The sequence below is a fragment of the Syngnathoides biaculeatus genome, chromosome 12 (assembly GCF_019802595.1).
Source record: "Syngnathoides biaculeatus isolate LvHL_M chromosome 12, ASM1980259v1, whole genome shotgun sequence".
Taxonomy (NCBI): Eukaryota; Metazoa; Chordata; class Actinopteri; order Syngnathiformes; family Syngnathidae; genus Syngnathoides; species Syngnathoides biaculeatus.
The window spans coordinates 7,681,275-7,706,659 of NC_084651.1; the positions used below are offsets into that span (position 1 = coordinate 7,681,275).

The 25,385-nt window shown below is 42.8% G+C and overlaps 1 protein-coding gene across 14 annotated transcripts in view; it reads left to right on the plus strand.

The window, feature by feature from the left end:
• Positions 1-5,866: 5,866 nt before the first annotated feature.
• LOC133509923 (ankyrin-3-like) overlaps positions 5,867-25,385 on the plus strand; it is a 146,623-nt gene continuing 127,104 nt past the window's right edge. For 5 of the 14 annotated variants that reach the window (XM_061837443.1, XM_061837439.1, XM_061837445.1 and 2 more), the window contains exons 1-5: positions 5,868-5,907; positions 7,306-7,421; positions 8,393-8,522; positions 8,645-8,799; positions 9,005-9,321. In XM_061837443.1, the coding sequence (XP_061693427.1) occupies positions 9,244-9,321 (78 nt within the window). In that variant the 5' untranslated portion in view covers positions 5,868-5,907; positions 7,306-7,421; positions 8,393-8,522; positions 8,645-8,799; positions 9,005-9,243. Of the gene's footprint in view, positions 5,908-7,305; positions 7,422-8,392; positions 8,523-8,644; positions 8,800-9,004; positions 9,322-25,385 lie in introns of all 14 variants that reach the window. The other 9 variants (XM_061837440.1, XM_061837447.1, XM_061837454.1 and 6 more) reach the window with 5 other exon arrangements.

Sequence of the window (25,385 nt, forward strand, 5' to 3'; positions counted from 1 at the left end):
AAAAGGTAAGAGTGGTCGGTATGTTGGATTTTGCTGTATGCGTAGATGGGTGTTAGCTACAGAAAAGTGGCACGTACTGTACTAGATTACTTGGGCAAGATGGCAATGTGGGTCGAGGTGACGATTTTTTTCTTTTATGTGCCACATGGAAACACTTTGTATGCATTTTTGTATCCTTGAGTGAAACTAGTTTTGTCTTATACATATTTGCACGTTTTTTGTTTTTTTTTTACCCGTTGTACAAATCTAAAAAGATGTTAATCCTTGTAAAAAAAAAAAAAAAAAAAAAACTTTCTGTGTAGATTCCTTTTTCCTCCACAGTCTTGTCCTTGTTGGACTCATCCTTTCGGAATAACAATTGTGGCAAAAGAGGCCGCATGAAAAGGAAAACCCCCGTTTTAATACTTTGAAACTTTATTTGTATAATAGAGCTTCCATAACTGACAAATACTGTACAAAATATGGATTGGTTGCAAATGTTTTAAAAGGCCCTACAGTTAATTTTCCTAAATCCTATTCCCAGTGTTTCAATGATTCCTGTTACGTCAACTATCTCCCCACCTGTCTTTGTCTGACCTTCGGTTCCTTACTGTCACAACTTTGTCATCTTTCATCTTTCCACCTTTCTCTGCGCTTGAGTTATAGTCCGAGTCTTGTAAATGTAATCTCACTATGACTTATTGAACCTATATAAAAGAGGAACATCAAATCATCCCATAAAAAGTAAATTTTAGCCAGCACAATAATAGAAAGAAGAAACTTTCACTTGAAATCCGCAAAAAAGGAGCTGTATAGTTTTTTTTTTTTTTTTTTTTTTACCCCTCAATGAGTTAATTATCAATCACTGCCCTGTTCATAGCTAGTTTCTTCTTTTCATCTTTATAATTTAAGATGTTGGAATGAATTTTTTTTAACCGTTTACTATCTCCTTTTTAAGTCTAGTCGTCATCTCCTTTTTATTCTACACACGTTAAAACTTGATTCTGAATGCCCGTGTGGGTGTTTCTGTGTGCTTTACCCCCTGTCATTACTTTTTTTCTTTTGTTGTTGTCCCCGCACTCTAAAGTAGCAATTTGGAGAAATTAAAGTCATTATACAGAGTTGCACTTTCCGTTCAAGGCGAGGGAGCTTTAAAATGCCCCTGAATCAGCAACGGTTTCTCAGTAAAATCATCGATATCGTAAGATGGCTCTCCTGGTGAAAATGCTAAAGACGCAAATGTGTCCCTGGAATATTAGGGCTGAGGTAAAAATGGAGCCCCTTCGTCCGTCCCCGTAACTCTTTATCAGTCATGGAGCACGTGCCTGTAGTTGACCTGGTTGCAGCGCAAAGTAGGGCTCAGTTAGAGCACCTGAAAGGATAGCGCTCAAAGTCACACGCTTCAAATGAAAGATTTCTGCCCGTACTCAAAATGCATGCCTGGCAACACTAATGTGGGGAAGTGGAATAGAAATTAGATATCTGAACAATGTGTATTGAACATTATGCTATCTTATACTATCATCTAAATGCAAGTTTCTCAAGTTTAAAAGGCCTTTTTGCTCTCAAGAAATATTGCTTTGAGGCTTGGTTACAGTCATAATGAGGTGATAATAGCATTGTGGACACAGTGTAGACATTTTCTTCACTCATCCAGTCTATTCCATTATTATTCAGCTACTAAAAATATCTATCGGGACAGAACTGTCCGAAATATGTAGCGTAATTCCCGGTCTACAGAGCGCACCTGATTATAAGGCTCACCCAGTACATTTGTAAAGGAAATACCATTTACATACATAAGACGCACCTGTGTAAAAGCTGGAAGTGCCCACAGTGAAACACGAGACATTTACAAAGAAAGATGGTACACAGAGTTTTCAAAGTTTTAATACCTGAGCTTAGGTTAACATATAATAACATTGTGAGTGCTAACAGAGCTGGTTAAAAAAAAAAAAAACCTAAATCACTGAGGCGCGGCAGAAACACGCTAGCGTGGCGCTAACAGGGCTGGTTAAAAAAAAAAACAGTAGCTTAACATAGCAACAACACGGTAGCACGAAAAAGACTTAAAAAATAAACCATACTGGTTAAAAAAAAACAAAACAAAAACAGGAGCAGCAGCTACACAGTTGCAACACGGTAACACAGCACTTAGGGCTGGTTAAAAAAAAAAAACAAACAAACAAACCGGTAGCTTAACATAGCAACAACATGCTAGCATGAAAAAGACTGCTGAAAAAAAAAAAAAAACAGGAGCGGCAACACGGTAGCACTTAACAAGGCTGGTTAAAAAAAAAAAAAAAAAAAGAAAACATACCGGTAAAAGTTTCTCCGCACATATATTCCACCGTTGTCATTCTTACCTTTTCCGCTCATGTGCCCCCTTGCGGCCGTTAGGAAAAAAAATGCCCAAATTAGGCGCATCACCGCATAAGCTGCAGGGTTGAAATCGTGTGAAAAAAGTCACGTCTTATAGGCCGGAAATTATGGTACACACATGAAGTGTACACACATACATGATACACAAAGGAAAGATTCAAAGAGCCAGAGAAAAATCTTGCGTACAGCTGTAACAACAATGATGCAATAGAAGAGGGAGTCTGCATTTTTATAACGATGAGTATTGCAATGTTGGAATGCAGCGTCACTCCACTAATTCATTTCTGTCAAGCAGAGGTGTTGATAATTCCACGTCGCTTCTCAATCCTCACAATCCCTTCACTCTCACACTCACTTTTTTTTTGCTGTTCTCATGCCCATTTGTTGTCCAAAGAGGGATGTATTTTTTATTTTACTTTCTTGATCTTTTCTTTAATTTCCCGATATGGATATTCCGCACGGCACGGTGGATCAGCTGGTAAAGCGTTGGCCTCACAGTGCTGAGGACCCGGATTCGTTACCGGCCCCGCCTGTGTGGAGTTTTGCAAGTTCTCCCCGTGCCTGCGTGGGTTTTCTCCGGGCACTTTGGTTTCCTCCCACATCCCAAAAACATACAACATTAATTGGACACTAAATTGCCCCTCGGTGTGATTGTGAGTGTGGCTGTTCGTCTCTATGTGCCCTGCGATTGGCTGGCAACCAGTTCAGGCTGTACCCCGCCTCTTGCCCGTTGACAGCCGGGATAGGCTCCAGCACTCCCCGCGACCTGTGTGAGGATAAGCGGCAAAGAAAATTGATGGATGGATATTCCGCCATAGTTTCAGCAAAGCTCCTGAAGCCCAAGATAACAGGTCAGTGTGAGGCTGTCAGGGTGCGTGGCCATTGAGCAAATTGTTCAATTGTTGACACCTTCTCAGTCATGCCTTCTCTCTCTTATTGGTTGTTTCTCCTCAGGTACATTGGTTACGTAAAAGTTAGATGTACAAAAAGAGAATTTTTTTTTTTTTTTTTTACAGATCATTTTACTTATACGGTAAGTTTATACCACCTGTTTTAATAAATATGACAAAAAATGAGTTCCTTCTCAAATGAATAAAGTCAGCAATCAATAATATGGACGGAATTTGTACAGTATTGTTAAGTATGTGTGGAGAATGTGACAAAATATAAAATAATAAGAAATAGACACTGATGGGTTAATTTGCTAAAACGTTTTATTTGTGTCGAAAGCCCATGAGATTATATTAATGCATCTATGAATGCAGAGTACATAATATGTATTCATCCTGCGAGTGTGGGAATTCCGTCGACGTGGTTGACAAATAACGCGGAATTCGCTTCCCACACCCCGTGCGCATGCACAAACACATCCCGGAGAATGAAATCCACTTCAAACACTGGTATGAGTATGGGAGGGCTTATACAGCTTTGAGGGGTTTACGTGCCTTGCCGTGGGGCACTCCGGCAATCCTCAGAGACCACCAGATTTTTTTATTCCTTGAAAAAAAAAAAATACAAATTTGATTAGAATAGAATAAATGTATGAGCCACTGAAAAAGTTTTTTGTACATGTGAGACAAAGGGGGATACAGGTATTTGGGGGTCCAAGGTAAACCCAATCACGAAGCCCCCCCTACATCTGTGAAAAACATTGATAAAAGTTTCATTTTCACTTCTACGTGAGGATTAGAAGGATAAAGTCCTTAAAATCTTTCCCGAAGGTTATTTTCTCGCAAGTGAATCATCCCGATGCTTTTCATGTAATTAAGAACATTAATCAATATTTAATACTGTTTCCCCTTTTGACTGCTTTAAGACTCCAGTATTGAGTATTAATCACATCTTGGTGACGTGAAGCGTGACTGAATCGTGTCCCTCTCCACTTCATCTCATCTGCATCCTCCTTGACTGACACTGACAGCAGGGCTACTTCTAATGGAAAGAGCAACTCCCTCTCGCTGTCGGCGGTTACACATTCAGTGTCGCTGTGAACAAAGTTCAAACCTTGAATAGCTTTGATTTGGAAAAAAATAAAAATAAAAATTGTCTTATCTTCTCTTTCCAATACCCCGGTGGTAATTTTACAATTTACCCCATCCACAACATAGTTTTGCTCATATTTTCCTGAATCGAGCCTATATAGCGAATAATCCCCGAAGCTCGGCTAACGGCCTCCGCCGCCGAAGTTTGGCTAACGGCCTCCCCGGACGCCGAATCTCGGCTAACGGCCTCCGCCACCAAATCTCGGCCAACGGCCTCCGCCGCCGAAACTCGGCTAACGGCCTCCCTGGACGCCGGAACTCACTCATCAGACTCCGCGTCATTCCTGTCCGAAGAACCATCCGCAGCTGCCCGGCCGGAGCTCCGGGGGCTTTTGTTTACGCACTTATGTCCCGCGCGTAGGCCTCCGAGTAGTCAGCCTCCACAGGATCAAATGTGTATGGAAGTATTCCTCCATCTTCCCGATCAACCGATACTGCTATTTCTTCATCAGATGAGGATAAATCATTGCTGAGCATAAATCGTGTCCCATGTAATCGAGCCTTCGTTGCGGCACAGTACACGTCACATCCGTGCACGTAGGTCATGTGACCTGCGAAAATGGCAGCACCCCAGAAAATTCGTAATTGTCGAAAAAAAATCTTCTCAAAACACTTTTAAATGAGAAAGGATTTAACATCACATTGTCAAAATAGAGTACATATTACATGACCTATTGGATACATTGTTCATGCGACCCACTGGATTTCCCCTTTTTAAATAAAAGAAATCAATTCATGAGTTTCCACAAGCTGTTCCAGGACCCCCAGGCAGTGGCCTGGATTTGGAAACTCTTAAGTCTGCACCTGGTGACAAAATGGCTCCCTGGTGGCGAGAGCGACAAAGAATTGATCTTTGGTTCATGGATTGGCTTTGTTAGATGTCGCATTATTCTTTTTTTAAACATCGCCACAGATTGAGCATACGAAAGCTTATTGTTGCAATGATGTACTCACTTGCTATTGATTCCTGATAAGCACATTGATCACTCGTCGGATGAAAGCCGCGTTTGCTGTTTGATTCATGGGAAGATGCGGTGTTCATCATGGAGTATGCGATGATTGATTTCCGGTGAAGGTGGGAACACTTAACCGGCTCAGAAAGGGAGGGAGACGCCAACAAGATCTCGATGTCAGGCCCTATCTGTCCTCGACCTGAGAGATTCGATCCGCTCCGTGATGGATGTGAGAAGATATTTGGAGGCCGATACCGTCCGTCACAGCCTGGTTGAAACTGACATTTCTTTACAACTGTGTGGCTGAGCTGCCTTCGACCTTTTCAGTTATTATTTTTTTTTAAATAATATACATTTCTTTATTACAGGTTGCAACGAGATTTTGAGCAGTGCTGGTATAAGTAGTAAAAGTCTTTTCCTGTAAAATTAATCCCAGCAATCTATTCTTTGAAATTGAAAGGTGACATATAACAATTTTTTTCCTCCTTTTTTTTTTTTTTAAAGAATTACGTCTCTGGAGCGCCTGCCCACCCACCAACTATGACATTAAGGTGCAAGTAAATCTTTTATGTCTATTTATAAAAAAAAATAATAATGTTTGTGGTCGGCTGCACGGCGGATCAGCTGGTAAAGCGTTGGCCTCACAGTTCTGAGGTCCCGGGTTCAATCCCGGACCCGCCTGTGTGGAGTTTGCATGTTCTCCCTGTGCCTGCGTGGGTTTCCTCCCACATTCCAAAAACACGCGACATTAATTGGACACTCTAAATTGCCCATAGGTGTGATTGTGAGTACGATTGGTTGTTTGTCTCTATGTGGCCTGCGATTGGCTGGCAACCAGTTCAGGGTGTACCCCGCCTCTTGCCCGTTGACAGCTGGGATAGGCTCCGGCACTCCCCGTGACCCCTGTGAGGATAAGCGGCTAATAAAATGGATGGATAGGTGTTTGTGGTCAGGCATTCATTCCAAAAATTCATCATGCTTCATGTAAATTCTTCTGAGTGGCAGGACAAAAAAAAAGCTGAAGCATTTCCTGATATCATCAATCGAGCAATTGAGAAAACAGGAAAAATGGCTTCAACGAGGGATTTTTCTTGTTGTGGGTTGCCACGGGAAACCTTCTTCTGTATGTATGTATTTTGAATGTGCGAAGCGTTAATCGAAAAGAAAATGCTATGCGAGGTCACTACTTGAAAAGGGAGACCCAATAGATGAGTTAATTCAAAAGAAGACATGGTGGAGGTTCAGACAGTTTGTGTGACCAAATCAAATATAAAGATGATATTTCGTATGTACTGTATGTTGACCTTGGGGTCTTTTGAAAGCCAGCCAGCGTATTCATCATTCATCTTCCTCTCTCTGAACCTTTGTGTGGCGACTACTGAGAAAGCCACCAGCGCAAAATTAGGTTTCCGCGCATGACGCCACATGTCTGGCTTTGGGATGATCAAAGTCACATTAATGGCAAACGCAGAGTCAGATCTCATGACATTGTCTGGTCTCGCTGCAAGGACACCACTGAAATATTACATATATTTTTCACTGCGTTTAACTTCCATGAATGCGTACGAATATTAGAAAAAGCTGACACTACGATGTCGTACAGTTCTAAGATGACGCTAGCCGAACTGTTGCTACAGTTCTTGCAGTCCTGCGGTTGATAAATTGTCCAATGAATGAATAACACTCATCTTTGCTTCAAATAACATATACAGTACGGTTTGGAGATTTAATTCAGTAATTCATATTCGTACTACTAGAAAGGGCCCGTGTACCACTTTTTCCACATGTGCAGTACCACACCTTGAAAATTAATTAATGTCTGGAAAGGATTTTTTTGGGGGTTTGTTTAAAGATGAGATACTATCAAATAAGATTTTCCTGAGAACAAACAACTCTGTTAAACTGCAATGAATATAGAGCTAAATCTTTATTTTCGTGGTGTTTTCCAGTGTGTGTGAGTGTGTGTTCCCCAACAAACAGCCCACTGATGGAGCTGCCGCCAGGTCGCCGATCAAGAACGGATGACACTGAGCTAAAGCAACCGACCACACCCTCCGCATCCATGGTGAGTGCGGCCATGAACTCTTACACACACGCAAGCTACCAATGACGTAAATGACCGCCATTGATGGAGAAAGGTGTGGGGGTGGATGGGATAATGGATGGAAGATGACAGCGTTGCTAAAATGTGCTTTCAAATGGTTTCTTGCTCATGTGGAGGGTGATTCCGTAGCTGTGGTACATAAAGTAGCGTCATTGGGTTAAATGGCAATACATCATGCAGCTACTTCACCAATTACCATATTCAATAAATGAGGGGTATCTTGATACTACCACGTTACAATAAGTAATTGGTTTTTGAGGGTTAATGAATTGAGTATACATTGGTAAGTAATTTAACACGTTTCCAAGACTTAGTCTTTAGACCACAGGTGTCAAACTCAAGGTCCAGGGGCCAGATCCGGCCCGCCACATGATTTTATCTGGCCTGCAAAGCCAAATCTAGAGTTTCCATTTCCATGATTCTTGTAAAAAATCTGTACCAACAATTCAAATTGCCATACATCATAAATGATCAAGTTGAGCTATTACAAGCATTTCTGTGTGACCAAACATGAATAGGTGAAAAACACGTTACACTTGATTTCCGATTCGGATTCTGGCTCATAAATTGATTATGTAAACATAATGAGACGATTAAACATTTTCATTATTTCACAGTCAAAACCCGAACTACAATGTGGCCCTCGAGAGAAATGAGTTTGACACCCCTACTTTAAACTATTTGGCATAAAGTTTTTTTTTTTATTGGGGGGGTGAGTGGATTTTTTTTCTATACTAGCTTTCTGCGACCCACTTAAAAAGGGTCCGCGACCCACCAGTTGAGAACCCTTGCATTAGAAGAAAGAACCTGTTGTTGAGATGCCGTTTTTAGCTGCCCTCCCCTTTGCTGTGCCCCCTCTCTGCCTCCTTCATCACTCTATCACATTTGTTCCCTCACCCTTTTTTTCTCCTCTACCACGCTTTGATTTGTAGCCCCCCCACCCCCACCATCTCCTTTGCTGCTTTCTCCTCATTCCGAGCGTCTGCCTCCCCTTAAATACACTATTCGCTTCATTGTTGGAGGAGTTTTCAAGGCGTGGTCTCCAGCCCACCTCCCTGGTCGGTGAGTAGCTTTTATTTTATTTATTTTTTTAACCATTGCAATCTTTGCCCCCCCCCCCCCTCTCCTCTGTCTCTGTGTGAAAATCTCTTCATCCACATCTCTATCACCCTCTCCCTTTCCAGTAAGCTGATCTGGCGTGTTGGCAGAGAGTGGAAAGGAGTTGCTTTTCTGGAAGGACCCCCGCCACCTCCCCACCCTCCCCTACCTTGAACACACACTTGCCAGTCAGAGATGTGGAAAGCCTCATTCCGTGTCAAGGCTCCGAGAGAAGCGCATGGTAAAAAAAAAAAAAAAAAAAGGCAGGAGGGTGTGGATCTGTTTTTTTTCGCCCCCCACCCTACCCGCCACTTTCTCCACTTTACCTTTTGCATCCTTCTTTTTCTTTTCCTCAGCTTTTCGGAGACTCTCAGGTAGCCTCACGTAGACACCCTTCCTTCATCAAATCTCTCTCTCTTTTTTTTTTCTGTCGCTCTATCTCTCAGCGTCTACCCCACCCTTGCCAGAGAGCGCCGCTAATTGCGAAGGCAGCCGAGTGGGAGTGGACCTTCGTGGAGAAAAGAGGAGGAGGAGGAGGAGAGCATCATCTCCTCTCAATGACTGTGGCCATGGAGCTCCACTGACGATGAGCTTCCACATGCTGGATTAAAACGAGGCACGGCAGCCAAAAAAAAAAAAGAAGGGAGAAGAAGAAGAAGAAAAAGGAGGAGAAGTGACTCTCAACATGAGTGAGGAGGCAAAGGAGAAGACCGCAGCGGGAGGAGGAGGAAAAGGGGCTCATCGCAAAAAGAAAGGCAAAAAGGTAAGTTCATTTTTGCTTTGAATGGAAAGTAAGCTTCGAAAACATCGCTGACGATATTCGAGTCACATGACGGCCGATGTTTCAGTAGCGCAATGTGGCCCGTCAATCACCGGCGCTAATCCCCAAACTGCAACCGGTCGGTCTGGTTGTTTTCTTGCCCCAGGTGATTGGCTACAGGAGCGGAGCTATGCAAACTAGAGGGTAGGGGCAGGGGTGGAAGTGGGGCGGGGGGTGTCAGAGCAAACAGGCGTCTGTTGTACTGTAAAACTCCTCCACATCTGTGTGCACGCCCTTATGTAATACACGACCGGGTCGTCGTTTGTCTCCCGACTTTTGAAAACCCGGAGTCGCACAAACATGTTTTGACTGATGACTCGGAATGTCGAGGCGCGCGTGAGCCTGTGCGCACACGCGCGTTTTCTTCTTCTTTTTTTTTTTTTTTTTTTTTTTTACACAAACCCGGCGTGCCTTCTTTCAGAATAAACAAACCTAAAAAGCGCGCTTATCGCGCCGTGTCTCCTTTCTCTCCACGCGCGTCTGGTCGTAAAACACACACACCAGGACTATTTTTTTCCGTCTGAGACAGGATGAGGCTTAACGCTTTATTTGGGGTCGGCCCTTGAGATGCAGGATTTATTAGACAGAAGGGAAAGACCAGAACAGAGCGCACCGTTACGCGAGATTGCCGCCATACATTTTAACAATGTTGGAGTGGCTGGAGGTGTTGAGAAATTGCACATTCTTTTCTTCGGTTTTCCAAATAAATTTATAGGCGCGCCGGTTTCTGTCAGCCCTCTCGTGGTGCAAAAACGGATTGAATGTTAATGCAGGAGGGTCACAATCCCACCAAAACAAGGATCATTTGAACATTAAACTTGAAAAGTGTGAGGCAGAATAATGTAATTAGCATAACCTTGTAGTGATACAAAACAGGTATTTAGATTACTGTGGCGCCTTGCAGTGTGATTTGAGTTCATTCCGCGATCATGCTCAAGTTTGTATTTCAAATCATCATTCCCCATTGAAATGAACGCAAATGCAATTAATCTGAAAGTAATCAAAAAGTAAACAGGGGAAGTCGTTCGTTTTGTTTTTATAATGAGAAAAATAAAACTTTATAACATTGAACTTTATAAACGCAGACAGGAATGACAAATAAACACAATGTGAAGGATGAAACATTTTTTACATTGTGATGTAATGCTTCAACTCAGTTCTTTGTGCTGCTCCTTCTGGTGTGCTTACTTTAGCCACAGAGAGGCAGTATAATACAATCCTCCAGACACAAATTAAGGAAAATAGTACTGGTATTGATTCTGTGACTCAGTAAGATGCTGTAATATTAGTTATTTTTCATATCAGATAAAAAAAAAACACATCTGTGAGTGTTGTTATAACAGTAATAATCTACATGTGTTGTTCAACCATTTGTGTTCAAATATCTTCTAAAACTGCAACTAGCAATGCTTACTTTAGCATACCAATAGCGGACTTTCCCAAAACAAAGCTATGGTGTGGTTTTAAATACATAATTCTTATGTTTTGTTAGACGGTAAACTTGAACTAAAATGAAATAATTAAAAAAGGTGATTAGATAAAGGTTGTCCGTCTAGTACTTTTCTCTATCTTTTTCCATCTAACAATCACTTCAAGCCATCAGTGATATTCTTTCTTTGTCTTTAAGGTTAAGATTAAAATATGCAAACTTAAATTCAATACACGTATAAAAGAAAAATGTTTCTACAAAGCGTTGAAACATTTTCCAGTATTGCCTTAATCTCCCAGTGGATAGTTGCACTGCAGGTTGGTTTAAATGAACCAATAGGATTATCACTACGGCTCAAAGTTCCCTACAGACGTATCTTCTTCCTCAGCAGGCCCGTGGTCCGTTATCTCCCTCACGCAGACTCCATTCTGCCGCCACAAAGCACGGAACAGCTCTGAAAATCATGCATATTGATGCTTTTTTTTTTCTCTCCCCTCCCTGGTTTGGTTCTGTTTGTCGGTTGTTTGTCATCATGTCACCGTGCGCGCATGTGCGTATGCCACATCATAACTACGCCAGATGTGTTCATGATTGTATCCATGGCAACTAGGCTCTCTTTGGAGCGAAAGATGTCGAGGGTGAGCGAATGGAGGAGGGAGTGGAATTAAAAAGGAGAGCGCGATGAGGAAAGGGGAGGCTGGGCTGGTTGAACTTGTTGGCCAGAAGAGAAATATTACATTTTTCATGAAGCAGATGCTCTGATGGACCCGGCAGCTCACATATCCAATTAAATGTCTGTCTGTCCACCAATATGTGGGTGGGCTGTAGAATTAAAAAAAAAATAAATAAATCAATTTTTAAGCAAGTGTTAGTGCTCCTACTTGGGATCCATTTAAAATGACTCCTGACAAGAAATCGCAATCATGCAATGAATCTGGAGCCTATCCCAGTTGACTTTTGAGAAAAGCCAGAGACACACTGGACCGGTCCTCAACCAATTTCAGGTCACATAATAGAAAAGCAACCGTTCACACTCACATTCTCACCTGAGGACAATTTCAAGTATGTTTCAGACTCAAGGCCTGGGGGCCAGATCTGCCCTATCATATCACTTTTTGTAACCCGTTAAAACAAATCAAGTGTCTTCTTCTTCTTGTTCTTGTTTTCCTTTCGGCTTCTCCCGATTAGGGGTCGCCACAGCGTGTCATCTTTTTCCATCTCAGCCCATCTCTTGCATCTTCCTCACTAACAGATACAGTCTTCATGTCCTCCCTCACCACATCCATCAACCTTTTCTTTGGTCTTCCTCTCGCTCTATTCTCTCGCAGCTCCATCCTCATCACCCTTCTACCAATATACTCACTCTCTCGCCTCTGAACATGTCCAAACCATCGAAGTCTGCTCTCTTGAATCTTGTCTCCAAAACATCCAGCTTTGGCTGTCCCTCTAATGAGCTCATTTCTAATCCTATCCAACCTGCTCACTCTTAGAGATAACATCAACATCTTCATTTCTGCTACCTCAAGTTCTGCTTCCTGTTGTTTCTTCAGTGCCACCGTTTCTAATCCGTACGTCATGACCGGCCTCACCACTGTTTTATAGACATCCTAGCAGAGACTCTTCTCTCACACAGAACACCAGACACCTTCGCCAACTGTTTCACCCCACTTGGACCCATTTCTTACCACACTACTTTCTTTCATTGCACATCACAATATCATCTGAACATCAGGGTCCAAGGGGATTCCAGTCTAACTTCATCTTTCAGCCTATACATGACTAGAGCAAACAGGAAGGGGCTCAGGGCGGATCCTTGATGCAGTCCCACCTCCACCTTAAATTATCCTGACACACCTATGGCACATCTCACTGCTGTTCTGCTGTCCTCACTCGTGTCCTGTACTATTCTAACATAAAACAATCAAGTCACGTTTATTGCTAAATTGATTTATTTCAATTTAGATGAAAATCTTTACCAAAGCTGACCCACTTCATTTTTTTCTTTTTACAGCCATGGTGAGAATTTTTAATCACTAAATCCCTGCTTAGCATAACTAATGTTGTAATGCTAAATGTAATGCCCTAACCACGATAAAGAGGAGGAAGCAAAGACCATGTCCAAAAATACATTGTGTTTAGTTGCAAGTAGTTGCGCAACCACTAGATCGATGCTTCAATAGTCGATATCAGATGCTGTGGAGGTGAACTTATGGGTGGCATCGGTTGTTGGGAAGAGATGATGAAACCAGCTGTTCTGTCTTCACACAGGCCTGCAAAACAACAGATAACATGCTTTAATATCCCTAACAGGCCAGTAGTTGGCAATGTCAGTTTGTGAACAAACAAAACAATGCTTGTCCTCCCCGATCTTTGATGGAATATTTTTGGGGTTGGCATTTTGGCTTCACTCAATACTTGCATGTACACGCCTCATCTTTTAGCATTTTATTGGCATGGGCACAGCCATTTATGTCCTTTTTCACATCCAAATGCACTTAAATTGTTCATTGGCTTGGAAATGGGATGCAATATAAAAAAAATAAAAATAAAAATAAAAAACCTCCCACTTTGAGTTGGGTTGTCAAATTAAAGACAAATGGCCTATATAATCTACTCTAGAGTGTATTTTCCTCAATACATTTTTCTGGTCCAAGTAGACTATTATTATTAGAATACAATAGTAAATTTAAAGGTATGCACAGGGGTTCTGTCAGAATACCATCTGACAATTCAGCGCACTAGTAGATTGAGCGTGTCCACTACTAGCGCTACTTTTGGTCTACCAGTAAGATGTTAAATAAACACAGTAAATGCTAAAATTGCTTAATATGGAATAATGACAATAATTCATCAACTAAGACTAGTTTTGACATTCTAATAGTCAACATCTAGACTCTCACTAGTAGCATTAGTAACAAGCAAACGGCTTTGTCTCACCAGGAATATGTCGTTGTTCCACAATAATATACGGCACGTATATTATGCGGCACGGTGGATCAGCTGGTAAAGCGTTGGCCTCACAGTTCTGAGGACCAGGGTTCGATCCCGGCCTACCTGTGTGGAGTTTGCATGTTCTCCCCGGCACTCCGGTTTCCTCCCACATCCCAAAAACATGCAACATTAATTGGAGACTCTAAATTGCCCCAAGGTGTGATTGGGAGTGCGATTGGTTGTTTGTGTCTATGTGCCCTGCGATTGGCTGGCAACCAGTTCAGGGTGTACCCCCCCCTCCTATCCGTTGACAGCTGGGATAGGCTCCAGGACTCCCCTTGACCATCGTAAGGATAAGCGGCAAATAAAATGGATGGATGGATGGATGGATAGTAGTAATGTAGGCATTCTGTCAGAATACCACCTGACAATTAAGCGCACTAGTAGATTGACTGTGTTTTACTTGTAGCATTTGTCCAATATATGTGATACTTTAGGCCTACCAGTAAGATGTTAAATAAACACAGTAAATGCTAGAATTGCTTAATATGGAAAAATGGCAATAATTCATCAACTATGACTACTTTTTACACTCCAATAGTCAACATCTAGCCTCTCACTAGTTGCATTAGTAACGTGCAAACAGCTTTGTCTTACTGTTTCACAAATATGCCAATGTTGACCTAAGAGCAGGAATGTCATAGATTAGTACAAGGGAGTAGTGAAAAAAATATTAATATGAGACACAGCAGTTCTGCTGGTGCACTGAATTGTTTTACTCGTAAGGAGAAATTGCTTACTAGTACTCGGCCCTCATATGGTTATTGAGGATTTCGACTAAATGCTCACAATCCATTGCGTCGTCTCGTCCTTTTGGTTGAGTCTTGGAGTCACTTGCCGCTATTTTGTTGATCGAGCGCTGTCTCCCAGCCAGAGCTTGCGTTGTGTTTTTCTCCCTCGCTCCCCGTCTCTGGTCTTGTCTTGTGTCTAACGAGATGGTCTGGGTCATTTCTCATCCCGAAGAGCGCGGCTGCTGGAAAGAAGCTGTTGTGTGACTGTGTCAACAAACGGGGGGATGACACATGACGCAGGCCCCCAGACGACAGCGAAGCAAATGTGTGCGTGTTTGTGCCCGCGTGCTCCTTTTTGAGTTTCACATTAGGCTTAATGGACTTAGATCGCATTCTTCAGAGGGGTGGATTGAGCTTTATCGGGAATTGCAAGAGGCATTATGGTGATGTATTTGCTCAGTACTCAGATATGGTTAATGCTTAGTTATATTTTCATTCTAGCTCCGTAATGTACCTTACACAAGCTGGAAATTGGGATTGGATTGTGCCAAACTGAACATCCATGTGATTTCTTACATAAAGCCGCGCATGTTCTTGATCAGGTGGGCTGCAGAGGTGTGAGGGAGTGCACGTGTGGGCTTCCCCCTCATCCCAGCGGCGCTATAAATGAATGCACGCATGTGTAGGTGGGTTATTCCTGCCCTTGGCTCACCGATCCATGGAGGGAGATCGTGGCAGGCCTGGGGAGAGAACACGGGGGTCAGCACGGCGGAGCTGCAACGCTCTCGCCGGGGAAACCAGCGAGAAGTGGATGAGAAGTGTGAGAAAGAACAAATCGGGGAGATGCTTGTGAAGAGGAAGACTTGATATTAGTTGCATTTATTTGTTATCACTGTTCAGCTTGTGTGGGACCCAGACTTTTTTTTTTTTTTTTACCACAAGATTTATTTTTTCATCAGCCATCCTTTTGTGGTTGACCGGGGGTGGGGGGCGGTTGTAGGTGGAAGGGGCGAGGGGAGGCGGGCTGACGTCTTTTTTTTTTTTTTTTTTTTTCAAGAACGACCAATAATGAAATAGATGAATGACCAAGCCACAAAGATCTACCCACTACAAAAATGGAAAACATATTTATTTTTAAGTATATTCAGGATTCTTTATGTGTGAATTTATGTGTACCTTGCATAACTGCAGTTTACATTTTTTTGTAACTATCTGAGTTCACGTTGATGATCACTAAACGCCACACAAATGAAAATGCACACCCGGGCTGTGTCACTCACGTCAGTGGATTTGTCCAACTGCACACTTCTACACATCAGCCATGGCTTCACAGCACCGTGTAACTGTACTCCTTTACAGCTGCAGGGATTTTATTGAATATAATATTTCCGCCTTATTTTTAAAAGATTGGAACAACGATTTTTATCATCTCTCCGTCTTGAACGATGATGTGACGAACCCGGAAGAATACTTCGGTGGAGGCTTTCGCTGTTGAACTATATTGTGTGAAAAGTGACTGCTGTGCGGCCAATTGAGATTTGAGTTTGTTCAGTTTTCTCATTCTCAGCTTGCTTTTCGGCGGAATGTGGACGTCGTAGTTTCCATAAGCAGTTCGAAAATGCCGCCCCACATTTCACTCCACTGGTAGATGAGGCGAATGCGCTTCGGAAATGACATCGTGAAAAATAAGTCCACCTCCCATTCTGTATGATAGTGATAAGTTTTTGTTGTCTTCTTTACGCCTGCATCTCCCGTCATGAAAATTCTCTCAAGGGATTTGTTTTGGAGAAGCAGCAGGAAGTGATGTACATGGCAGGACCGCCCTCTAGTGGACTCGTTTGTTTCTATTAGTTTTACCTCCGGGAAGGTAGCTCGTTGTTCCTTCGTGTTAGCCAAAATGCCGGCCCGTTGCATTGCTGGACATTGCTTAAACACTCGAGAGGATGGATTTACACTTCATAAGTTTCCAAGAGACCCGGTTCGTTGTGAAAAATGGATTGCACGGGCGTTGTCGTCCCACGCAGCTGAGTGCAGCGTTGTCGGCAGCGTTGTTCAGACCGCGATGGCTCATCCCCGCCGCGGAAGTGGATCGGACGGGGAGTCGGTTTGGCCGTGATCGCGAATCATCTGAATATGGCTCAAAACAATAGGGTAATATTGCCCCTGTAACTTCACTCGGTTGTGTGATGTTCTCTTCTTCGAAAAGAGTTTCCGTGTCAAAAGGGGCGTGTTCGTCAACCCTAACCCCTAACCCTCCCAAAGTAGGGTCCACCGCGTGTTTTCAATGGCGAATGTCCGGGGTGACGTCACGGACAGGGGATGCGGCCAATATGGCGACCACTTGGATGTCGTCGAATGACACTTCCGCAACTTTGCGCATGGATGACGCGCTCTCCGCTCATATTTATTTTTCGTATAGACATTGAAGTGAATAATATCTATTTTTCATTACAATATCTATTTTGGAATGTTTATAAGGATGACACTTGACCTTTAAAATAGGGAGTCTGATCTAAATGAGTGCAGATTTACCTATTCAGGGACCACAGCAACCATTTCGATCCAAAGAGAAGTGCGCGTACGCACGACATGAAGTGTCCAGCTAATCAACAAAAAAGGCCAAAACAAGTGCTGGCCACTCTCTTCCACTCTGTCCATCCAGCACTCGGCAAATCTCGCTGCCCGGCCCGCCCTGCCATCATCAAGGACACTGTTTTTTTCTTTTTTTTTTTTTTAATATTCTCTAGGCAAGGATAAATCGATAACAGGGGAGAGCTCAGCACAGTTTAAATGGCTTTCTCTCCCCGTTTATGAGATGGCGTTCGCCGCTATATGCTTCTGTCCATGCGAAACCCCGTCGGGGCTCAGCTGGCAAGTGTAACTTTCACGACGTTTTCGAATTAAGACTCCTAGGCAAACGTTGATTGATTGATTTAAATAATCTATTAAGAGGTATGTCTCCGAGACTTTTGGGCTTGTCGTGCATTGCTGCAACAAGGAGGAACATTTTCAAGTATTTTCCTGGATCCACTTGCCTGATTATTTTCTGTGCAAGCATCTGCTACTGCCTCATTATGGCAGCCTCTTCCGTTTCCCTCTCTTCCCCTCTTGTTGTGTTTATTCCATTCCTTTTATTTCCCTCCTCATTTCAAAGACTACAGTGTGAGGCAGAAAGAGGGGAAGGGGGGAGGATGGTGCAAGAACTAGAGTTGCACTGTTGGATTTTTAAAAAAAAAAAAGGGAGAGAGAAATCTCAAGAATTTGGGATGCTCTTTGAGCTTCCGCTGGATCAGCGTTGCCATGGCAATTTCTAAACACGAGCATGTGGGACCCAAAAAAAAGCATTTTTATTAGCCGCCTAATGAAAGCGGTTTATAGCCCGTGTTTTGTCTGCCGACCCCATTTTGACTGTAGCGACTCTATTTATGGCAGCTCTTGTAAAAACACTGCAATTTATTTGGTGGCGTACTCGCCTGACTTTCAGTTCCCATTTTGTGATGTTGTGAATTTGAGTGCGAATGATTATATGTGCCGTGGGATTGATTGGCGACCAGTCCAGGGTATGTATCATCTGCCTGTTGGTTGCAAAGTCAGCTCTGATAGACTCCAGTTTTCCCGCAAGGCTAATTAGGACAATTCCTTAATGGTATTTGCCATGGGGATTAGTGGGGATATTAGTTTGTTTTCTCCAAAATTAAAGGGGAACAAACTAAACCTTGAATTCACTTGGTTACAGTTTTGTGCGGTGTTCTATCAGGCAAAAAAAAAATAAATAAATAAATAAAATAAACGAAGATGCCAAAGCCCTGAAAGTAGAAATTGGTGCCAAGGAATTTTCTTGATGTGATGCATTTGAACTGAGAGACAATCATTGTTTTATGTCAGGGTTGAGACAACTTTAGCCTTTACTATAAATGTGTACTTAAAATAAATCATTTTCAAGGGTAACGTAAAAGTAGTTTGAAATGATAACGTGTTTTACCATTCCAATTTTTACTGTCTAACTCAAGGCCCACGGGCCAGATCCGGTCCGCTACATGATTTTTCGTGGCTCGTGAAGGCAAATCATCTGTGTCAACTTCCATGATTCTTGTGAGTGAAAATCTGTACCAAAATTTCAAATTGTCATAAGTCATAAATGACAATGTTGAGATATTATAAGCATTTTCTGTTACCAAACATGAACAGCAGTTGCAAAAACCATTGCCCTTGATTTCTCGTTCCAGAACTAGTTTGTAAATTTTGTGTGTAAATATGAGGAGGCGATTGAAAATTTCTGAATACGGCCATGACGTACGGATTAGAGACCGTGGCACTGAAGAAACAACAGGAAGCAGAACTGGAGGTACCAGAAATGAAGATGCTGAGCAGGTTGAATAGGATTAGAAATGAGCTCATTAGAGGGACAGCCAAAGTTGGATGTTTTGGAGATAAGGTGAGAGAGAACAGACTTCGATGGTTTGGACATGTTCAGAGGCGAGAGAGCGAGTATATTGGTGGAAGGGTGCTGAGGATGGAGCTGCCAGGCAAAAGAGGGAGAGGAAGACCAAAGAAAAGGTGGATGGATGTGGTGAGGGAGGACATGTAGACTGTGGGTGTTAGTGAGTAAGATGCAAGAGATGGGCTGAGATGGAAAAAGATGACACGCTGTGGCGACCCCTAACGGGACAAGGCGAAAGGAAAAGAAGAAGAACAGCCCTCTAGGGAAACCTTAACTACAATTTGGGCCACGACAAAAAATGAGTTTGACACCTTTGGTCTAACCCAGGGTTTAGGAACCTATGGCTCGCAAACCATACCTGGCTCTTTTGGTGGTTGCATATGGCTAGCAGAGCCCTCATAACGACATCCTCTACATGTAGTTTCTGTCATGCAGAGAAGGTTTGTCCTAGTGGGGTTGCTGTAGTTTTTGCGTGGTAGTCGATCTCCACAGGCGCAGAGGGTCTAACGCCCATTGTGTCGGAACAACTAATTACGGAAACGCTTTTGACAAAAGTCGAGGAGTAGCGAAGTTTTCAACAAGAACGGACAGAGGGAGGGCTCTGCTGTGTTTAAATTCACAAATGGGGAGTATGCCAAAGCATTTGCACTCGACATTGCCAATAAACATTTTGCTAACTTCGCATAAAGACGAGATAATCAAACAAATAAAAGACACGCCTTTGTCGGCAAGAACTGTTCACCATTGTACCAGCATGATGTAAAATCAAATTGAATCACAATTAACAAATGAGGAAAAAAAAAAAGCTTAATCTGACGATGTATGAACTCCAAAGCCATCAGCAAAGTACTTTTGTCATCATTGGTGAGCAACAGCATAACAATGTTATTTAAAATAATTCAGAGACTTATATTATTATACCTCGTAGAAAGTTTCAATACATTTCCGACAGTTTCAAAGGCAGTATTTTGAAGGGCGATAAGAGAAACGCTGGAGGTTGAGGGAGGCTTTGACGTACGCCCCGAGGCAACGTCACCCTGCGGATGAACGTTAAAAACCAGGAAGGCAGATGAGAAGGTGTGCCGGAGTTTGGGTTGTACGCAGGAAAATGGCACCCAGCAAGGATAGCAGTGCGCGACGGATGAAGATGAGCGAAACGTAACGAAGCTCCGCAGTCCCTTATGTGGCTTTTCACAACGTTACGTAATTTTGCGAGATCAAAGTCCTCCCTTGCTGTAATCAACCTGCCGCCTTATTTAAGCTTTCGGAGAACTCAAGTGGTTACCTCATTTGAATTTCCCCTACTTTTCTTTCCTCTCAATGATGCGGGATGGAGACAAACTTGACGATGATGAAGCTCTGAATTCTTGTGCTTTGGCTTTTTTTAGACTGAATTTCCTGGCAGCTGCTTTGTCTGACGGTGCCACCGCTGACTATTAATTGTCAGACGCCGCCCGCTCTCTTTTCTCCATCGCCTCCACCCGTTCTTCACGCCATTGATTTTAACGAGCGGCCCCAGCTTTTCCTTGGGCTCCGACTCACGCTGCAAAGCTGTTATTGCCGTTCGGCTGGACGCCTCCGTTTATGACGTTCTCTGTTCAAACAGCTGATGTAATGAGCCAATAAATTAAAAATGTCGCGGGCCTCAATCACGTCGGTTCTCGCTGTTCCATCCGTGTGTCGAACGAGACCAGCTCCAGCACGGTTATTAAATGCAAATGAACATCAAATTGTAAAAGCACAACTTGCTCAAGTCGAAAATCAAGGATGATTATGCCACAAAGCTCGCACAAAAACTTTGAACCGCTGTCATGTGACATCATATTCACAGTTTCTCCTATTCATGTATTACTACCAACCAATGATCGATTCCCACTCAGAGATGACTGGCGACCAGTCCAGGCTGTAGTGCGCCTTTTGTCCGAAGTTAGCTTGGATAGGCTCCAGCACTCACGTGACCCTTGTGAGGATAAGTTACTTGGAAAATGGTTGGATGGATTTTTAGCTATTTGTGAAACAGCCAAAGAGGCTGCCAAAGCACTTTTTAGCAATTGGTCTCAAGGAAGTCTTGTGCATCGACATACACTTTTTGTGAATTTATTATTTTTTTTAATCAAATCATCTGTTGTAAGAGGAGTTTGAAATGATATTAATGTGTTTTAGGAGCATAGTTTGTGATAAGGTTAAATTATTAATATTTTAAATAATAATATTTAAAACATTTTGTGCGGTTTAAATTAGTCTTCATTATTATTTTTTGCTATTTGCAGCAGGTCTCGGTCCAACACCCAGTAAGAATAATTTTTAATTACTCTTTATTTGTGGCTTTTATTATATTTTGAGGCTGATAACATGGTGCTAGCTAGCGACGAAGTGACACGCATATGTATTCATGCGACAATACATATTTTTTTTTACATTTGTATGACCTTTAAGAATGTTAATGATACTTACTTACTTACTTATAATGTTGATAAATATATTATAATGACTCCTCTATGACACAAGAACATTCATTCAGTTTTAATTGCTTCCTCTTGGAAAATTTTACCGTTTCGTAAAATATCGTGAATACTTCCTGGGAACTGCAGTACAAAAATATGCTTTCTGTTACATCCAATTACTAGCAGTGATTCCTGTTATATTCTAAAAGAGTGTCATATTTTTTTTAATAAGCTACGATTTAAGTTGCTGTGTTTGAACTGACATCTACAGGGTGACGTGCCAAGGTAGGATGCCCCCAGGCTCGTGGGCGTCTACCCTGGCTACCGTTGTCATACATAAGTCTGTGTGTGTGTGTGTTTATTCTGTAGAATAGGCTGCGTGCGTGAATCGGGTGCGGTTCGGTTATGGGATAACAGTCGCACGATGTGACAACCTCCAGCTGCGCGGGTGTGAGCTTGCTAATGAGATAGCCTCTGGACGTGCATACGCGTTTGCGCGCGTGCAGTTCGCGGAAAGACGGCGGGCCGCATCCAAGAGGTCGATTCCAAATCAGGAGAAGGAAAGTGAGCTGCCATTAAATATGTAAGGATGATGAGCTGGTAAAAAAAGGGTGAATATGGGAAAAGGAAAGAATGAGTGTGGGGGGGGGTTGGAATGATGACTAGGGAAGATTAGATGGAGAAAAAGGGGCGAGCAGCGTTAAGGGTGAGCAAAGTTGTCGCGAAGGAGAAAGGATGAGAAGCGATAATAGTGTAATAGTGAGAGGGGGTGGGATGACTAGTGAAGAAGAATGATTTGGGAGGATGGATCGATGTGAAGAAGGGGAAGTGAGGATGAGTAAGCGTGAGTATAACGGAGGCGCCAGAAAGACAAAGAAATCTGGTGGACTGAATGTGACACTTTACACAAAGTCCAGTTGCCTTCTATTTCACAACTGAGGATGAGAGGGAAGATGGGATGAACAGTAGGGAGAAAGAAGGTATGCTTGAGGAAGGAAGGAAGAAAGAAAGAAAGAATACATCTGAAATGGAATTAGAATTGAACAGATTCATTCCTCAGTTTTCATTCATCTCAGGGGGCCGCCACGATTGCCAATATCGCCCTCTGCTGTCGATCGAAATTAATGTCACATCTTCTCTCCTGCTTGTGTGGCGAAGGTCACAAGACCAAATCCGGGAAATGTTCCGTGTATCATACACGGTGCATGATGCGATAACTTCGCGCGACTACGGCTTGATGATGTGATGGTTTGAAGTGGCGGCACGGTGGAATCAGCTGGTATAAACGTTGGCCTCACAGTTCTGAGGTCCCGGGTTCAATCCTGGCATGTTCTGCCCGTGCCTGTGTGGGTTTCCTCAGGGCACTCCGGTTTCCTCCCATATCCCAAAAACATGCGACATTAATTGGACACTCTAAATTGCCCCTAGGTGTGACTGTGAGTGCGGCTGTTTCTCTCTATGTGCCCTGCGATTGGCTGGCAACCAGTTCAGGGTGTACACCGCCTCTTGCCTGTTGACAGCTGGGATAGGCTCCAGCACTCCCCACGACCCTCGTGAGGATGAGCGGCAAAGAAAATGGATGGATGGTTTGAATTTTGCCAAAAAAATACCATCAAACCGTAGTTATTTCTGCATACGTGAGGAGTCCGTCTGTTTTCCGGATTTCATTCTTAAATCAGTCCACAACAACAATATCAATCCAAATACCGTGTTTAGACTCACGATGGCAGATACGACGTATTTTTGCAAAATAATTTGGGGGTTTAGTTTCCCTTGTAGGAACAAAGTGTAGGCAAGGAGGAGATAAGTGAGGAAGGATGCAGTCATGATAATTGAGGGGGAAGTGTACACAAAGAGGAAGTCTTAGAGTGGGAAGAAGAGGGGAAAAATGGACGTGGGGTATGAATCGAGAGAAACGAAGAAGGGAGGATGAGTAGAGAGGAAGGATGTGGTCATGATGGCGGGATGCGGATGAGTGAACGCAGAGCTGAGGTGTCCAGGAAGTGGCTTCGGAGAGGCACAGTCCGCCGTGTCTTCCCTCTCTGGAGTCATGAATAAATCACTGGTGAGTTCTCGAGAGGAATCTCGTTTTAGTTGCGACGCGTCCCAGATGGCCGAGTCCTCCCGGAGTGAGGACTTGCCAAGTCGTAATTCCCCAGCTGAGGACGCTTTCCCGTTGGCCTCGTCCTCTCGCGGGTATCCAAACGCATCGCATCTCCTGATGACGACCTACATCAATTGGTAACGACAAGAGACATATTTGCAATGGTACCTCCGCTTACAAATTGAATTTGTGCCCTAACCACCTTCAGTCGTTCGTATCTCAAATCGACTGTTCTTATTGAAATCAATGGAAATGCCAATAATCCACTTCAGCGCTCCCTAAAACACCTGCAATTTTTTTTTCAACATTTTGACATTTTTAGTATTCTTACAACTGTATTAAAACGTACAGTAATGCCATAATTAAATGGAATGTGAAGTATGAAACGCACGATTTTTTGATTTTGTTCAATGAATATTGTTCAACTACTTACAGTGTGTGCACCTTGTCCACCAAGGTGCATTAGGACATACATGTCCACAATAGATGTAGTTTTTATGATGAGACACGAAAGAGGCCGTCTGGCTGCAATATTATTTTTTCACAGAGAACATCGTTAGCCTTGTAGCATATTCGCCCAAGACATTAACTACTGTCACAATGTTAATACAAAAAATACCAATGTATGTGGTAAAAATTATTTCTTTACGTCTGTGTAGATTCACGTTAAGCCTCAAAGGTTCAATCAAGCGTATCGGACTCTTCTCGTTTGTTGAATTATTTTTTTCCTCATTTTGGTTCCAAAAAGAAAAACGATAGTACCTATGAGCATTGATTTATGCTGTCTGCATCCGTGTATTGCTGCACCATTTGTTTTCAAATATCAATGGTTGTTTAAAGGTTTATAACTACCGGCCTATTGATGCTAGTTTCATTAGCTTGTATATGGCCTTTCACATGATATGTTAGCATTAAGCTACCATGTGCTCGTGAGACAAAATTACGAGGGTTGGAATCGTCTTTGTTTTGTAATTAGTGTTGCAGCGAATTTCAACTGGCAACGTCAATAAACAGCTTGAAAAAGCACATTAGATATCTTTTTGTTGTTGTTGTTGAACTGTTCACGATTTGTTAGACTGCACACGGCAGAATCATGGAGGGCAGAGTAAACATCACCCGCTCCTTCTCAGCACTCATTTTCTTGGGACCCGTGGTTGGAATAAAGCACAATTAAAAATCCAATCATGGTGCCACTATCAGGAGGCCATTTATTGACTAATTTGTTATTGAAAGCATGTTGCATGTATGTGCATTATTAAAAGACCACTTGCACGGACAGGAAGTTGTTACGTAAAAAGCGGGTGGGTGGACGAAGACGAGCGAAAATGTTGACAGATTCCCTTAAATGATGGGGTCGTGTCGGCTCGCACGCAACCGTGGAGGCGGTAATGGAGTCACGAGGGAACAAAGGGGAAACCATTTTCTCCCAAAGCGTCATTAAACGATGGAGAAAATCTCCATCTCGCCGCGGTCCTGACGCAGGACGATAGAGTGGTTCTGGTCCGACTGTCTTCCGCCCCTCTGATTTAGTGTTCGTCTGAGTGTCTCTCGCTCCCTCTCTTGTGTTTCTTGTATGAAAGGTGCATGTAAGCTTCTCATTAACAGCATGCTGGACTTGGAGGAGAATAATGTAATCAAGTCACGCAGGACTAAGCCTTAGACCTCTTGAGTTCTTTCAAATATAATAAATAGATGCGTGGCAAGGGACGTCCATGTTTGTTGAACCACGCACACACATACAATAAAACCTCAAAAGTAAAAGCTGTTCCAGTTGAGTTGCGTAAAACAAAGTCAAACCATGTGGGGGGACTTCATGAGGCGCGAGACCTTCAGTTCGGCACGTAGTGAAAATGTTGCCTGTAGAGTT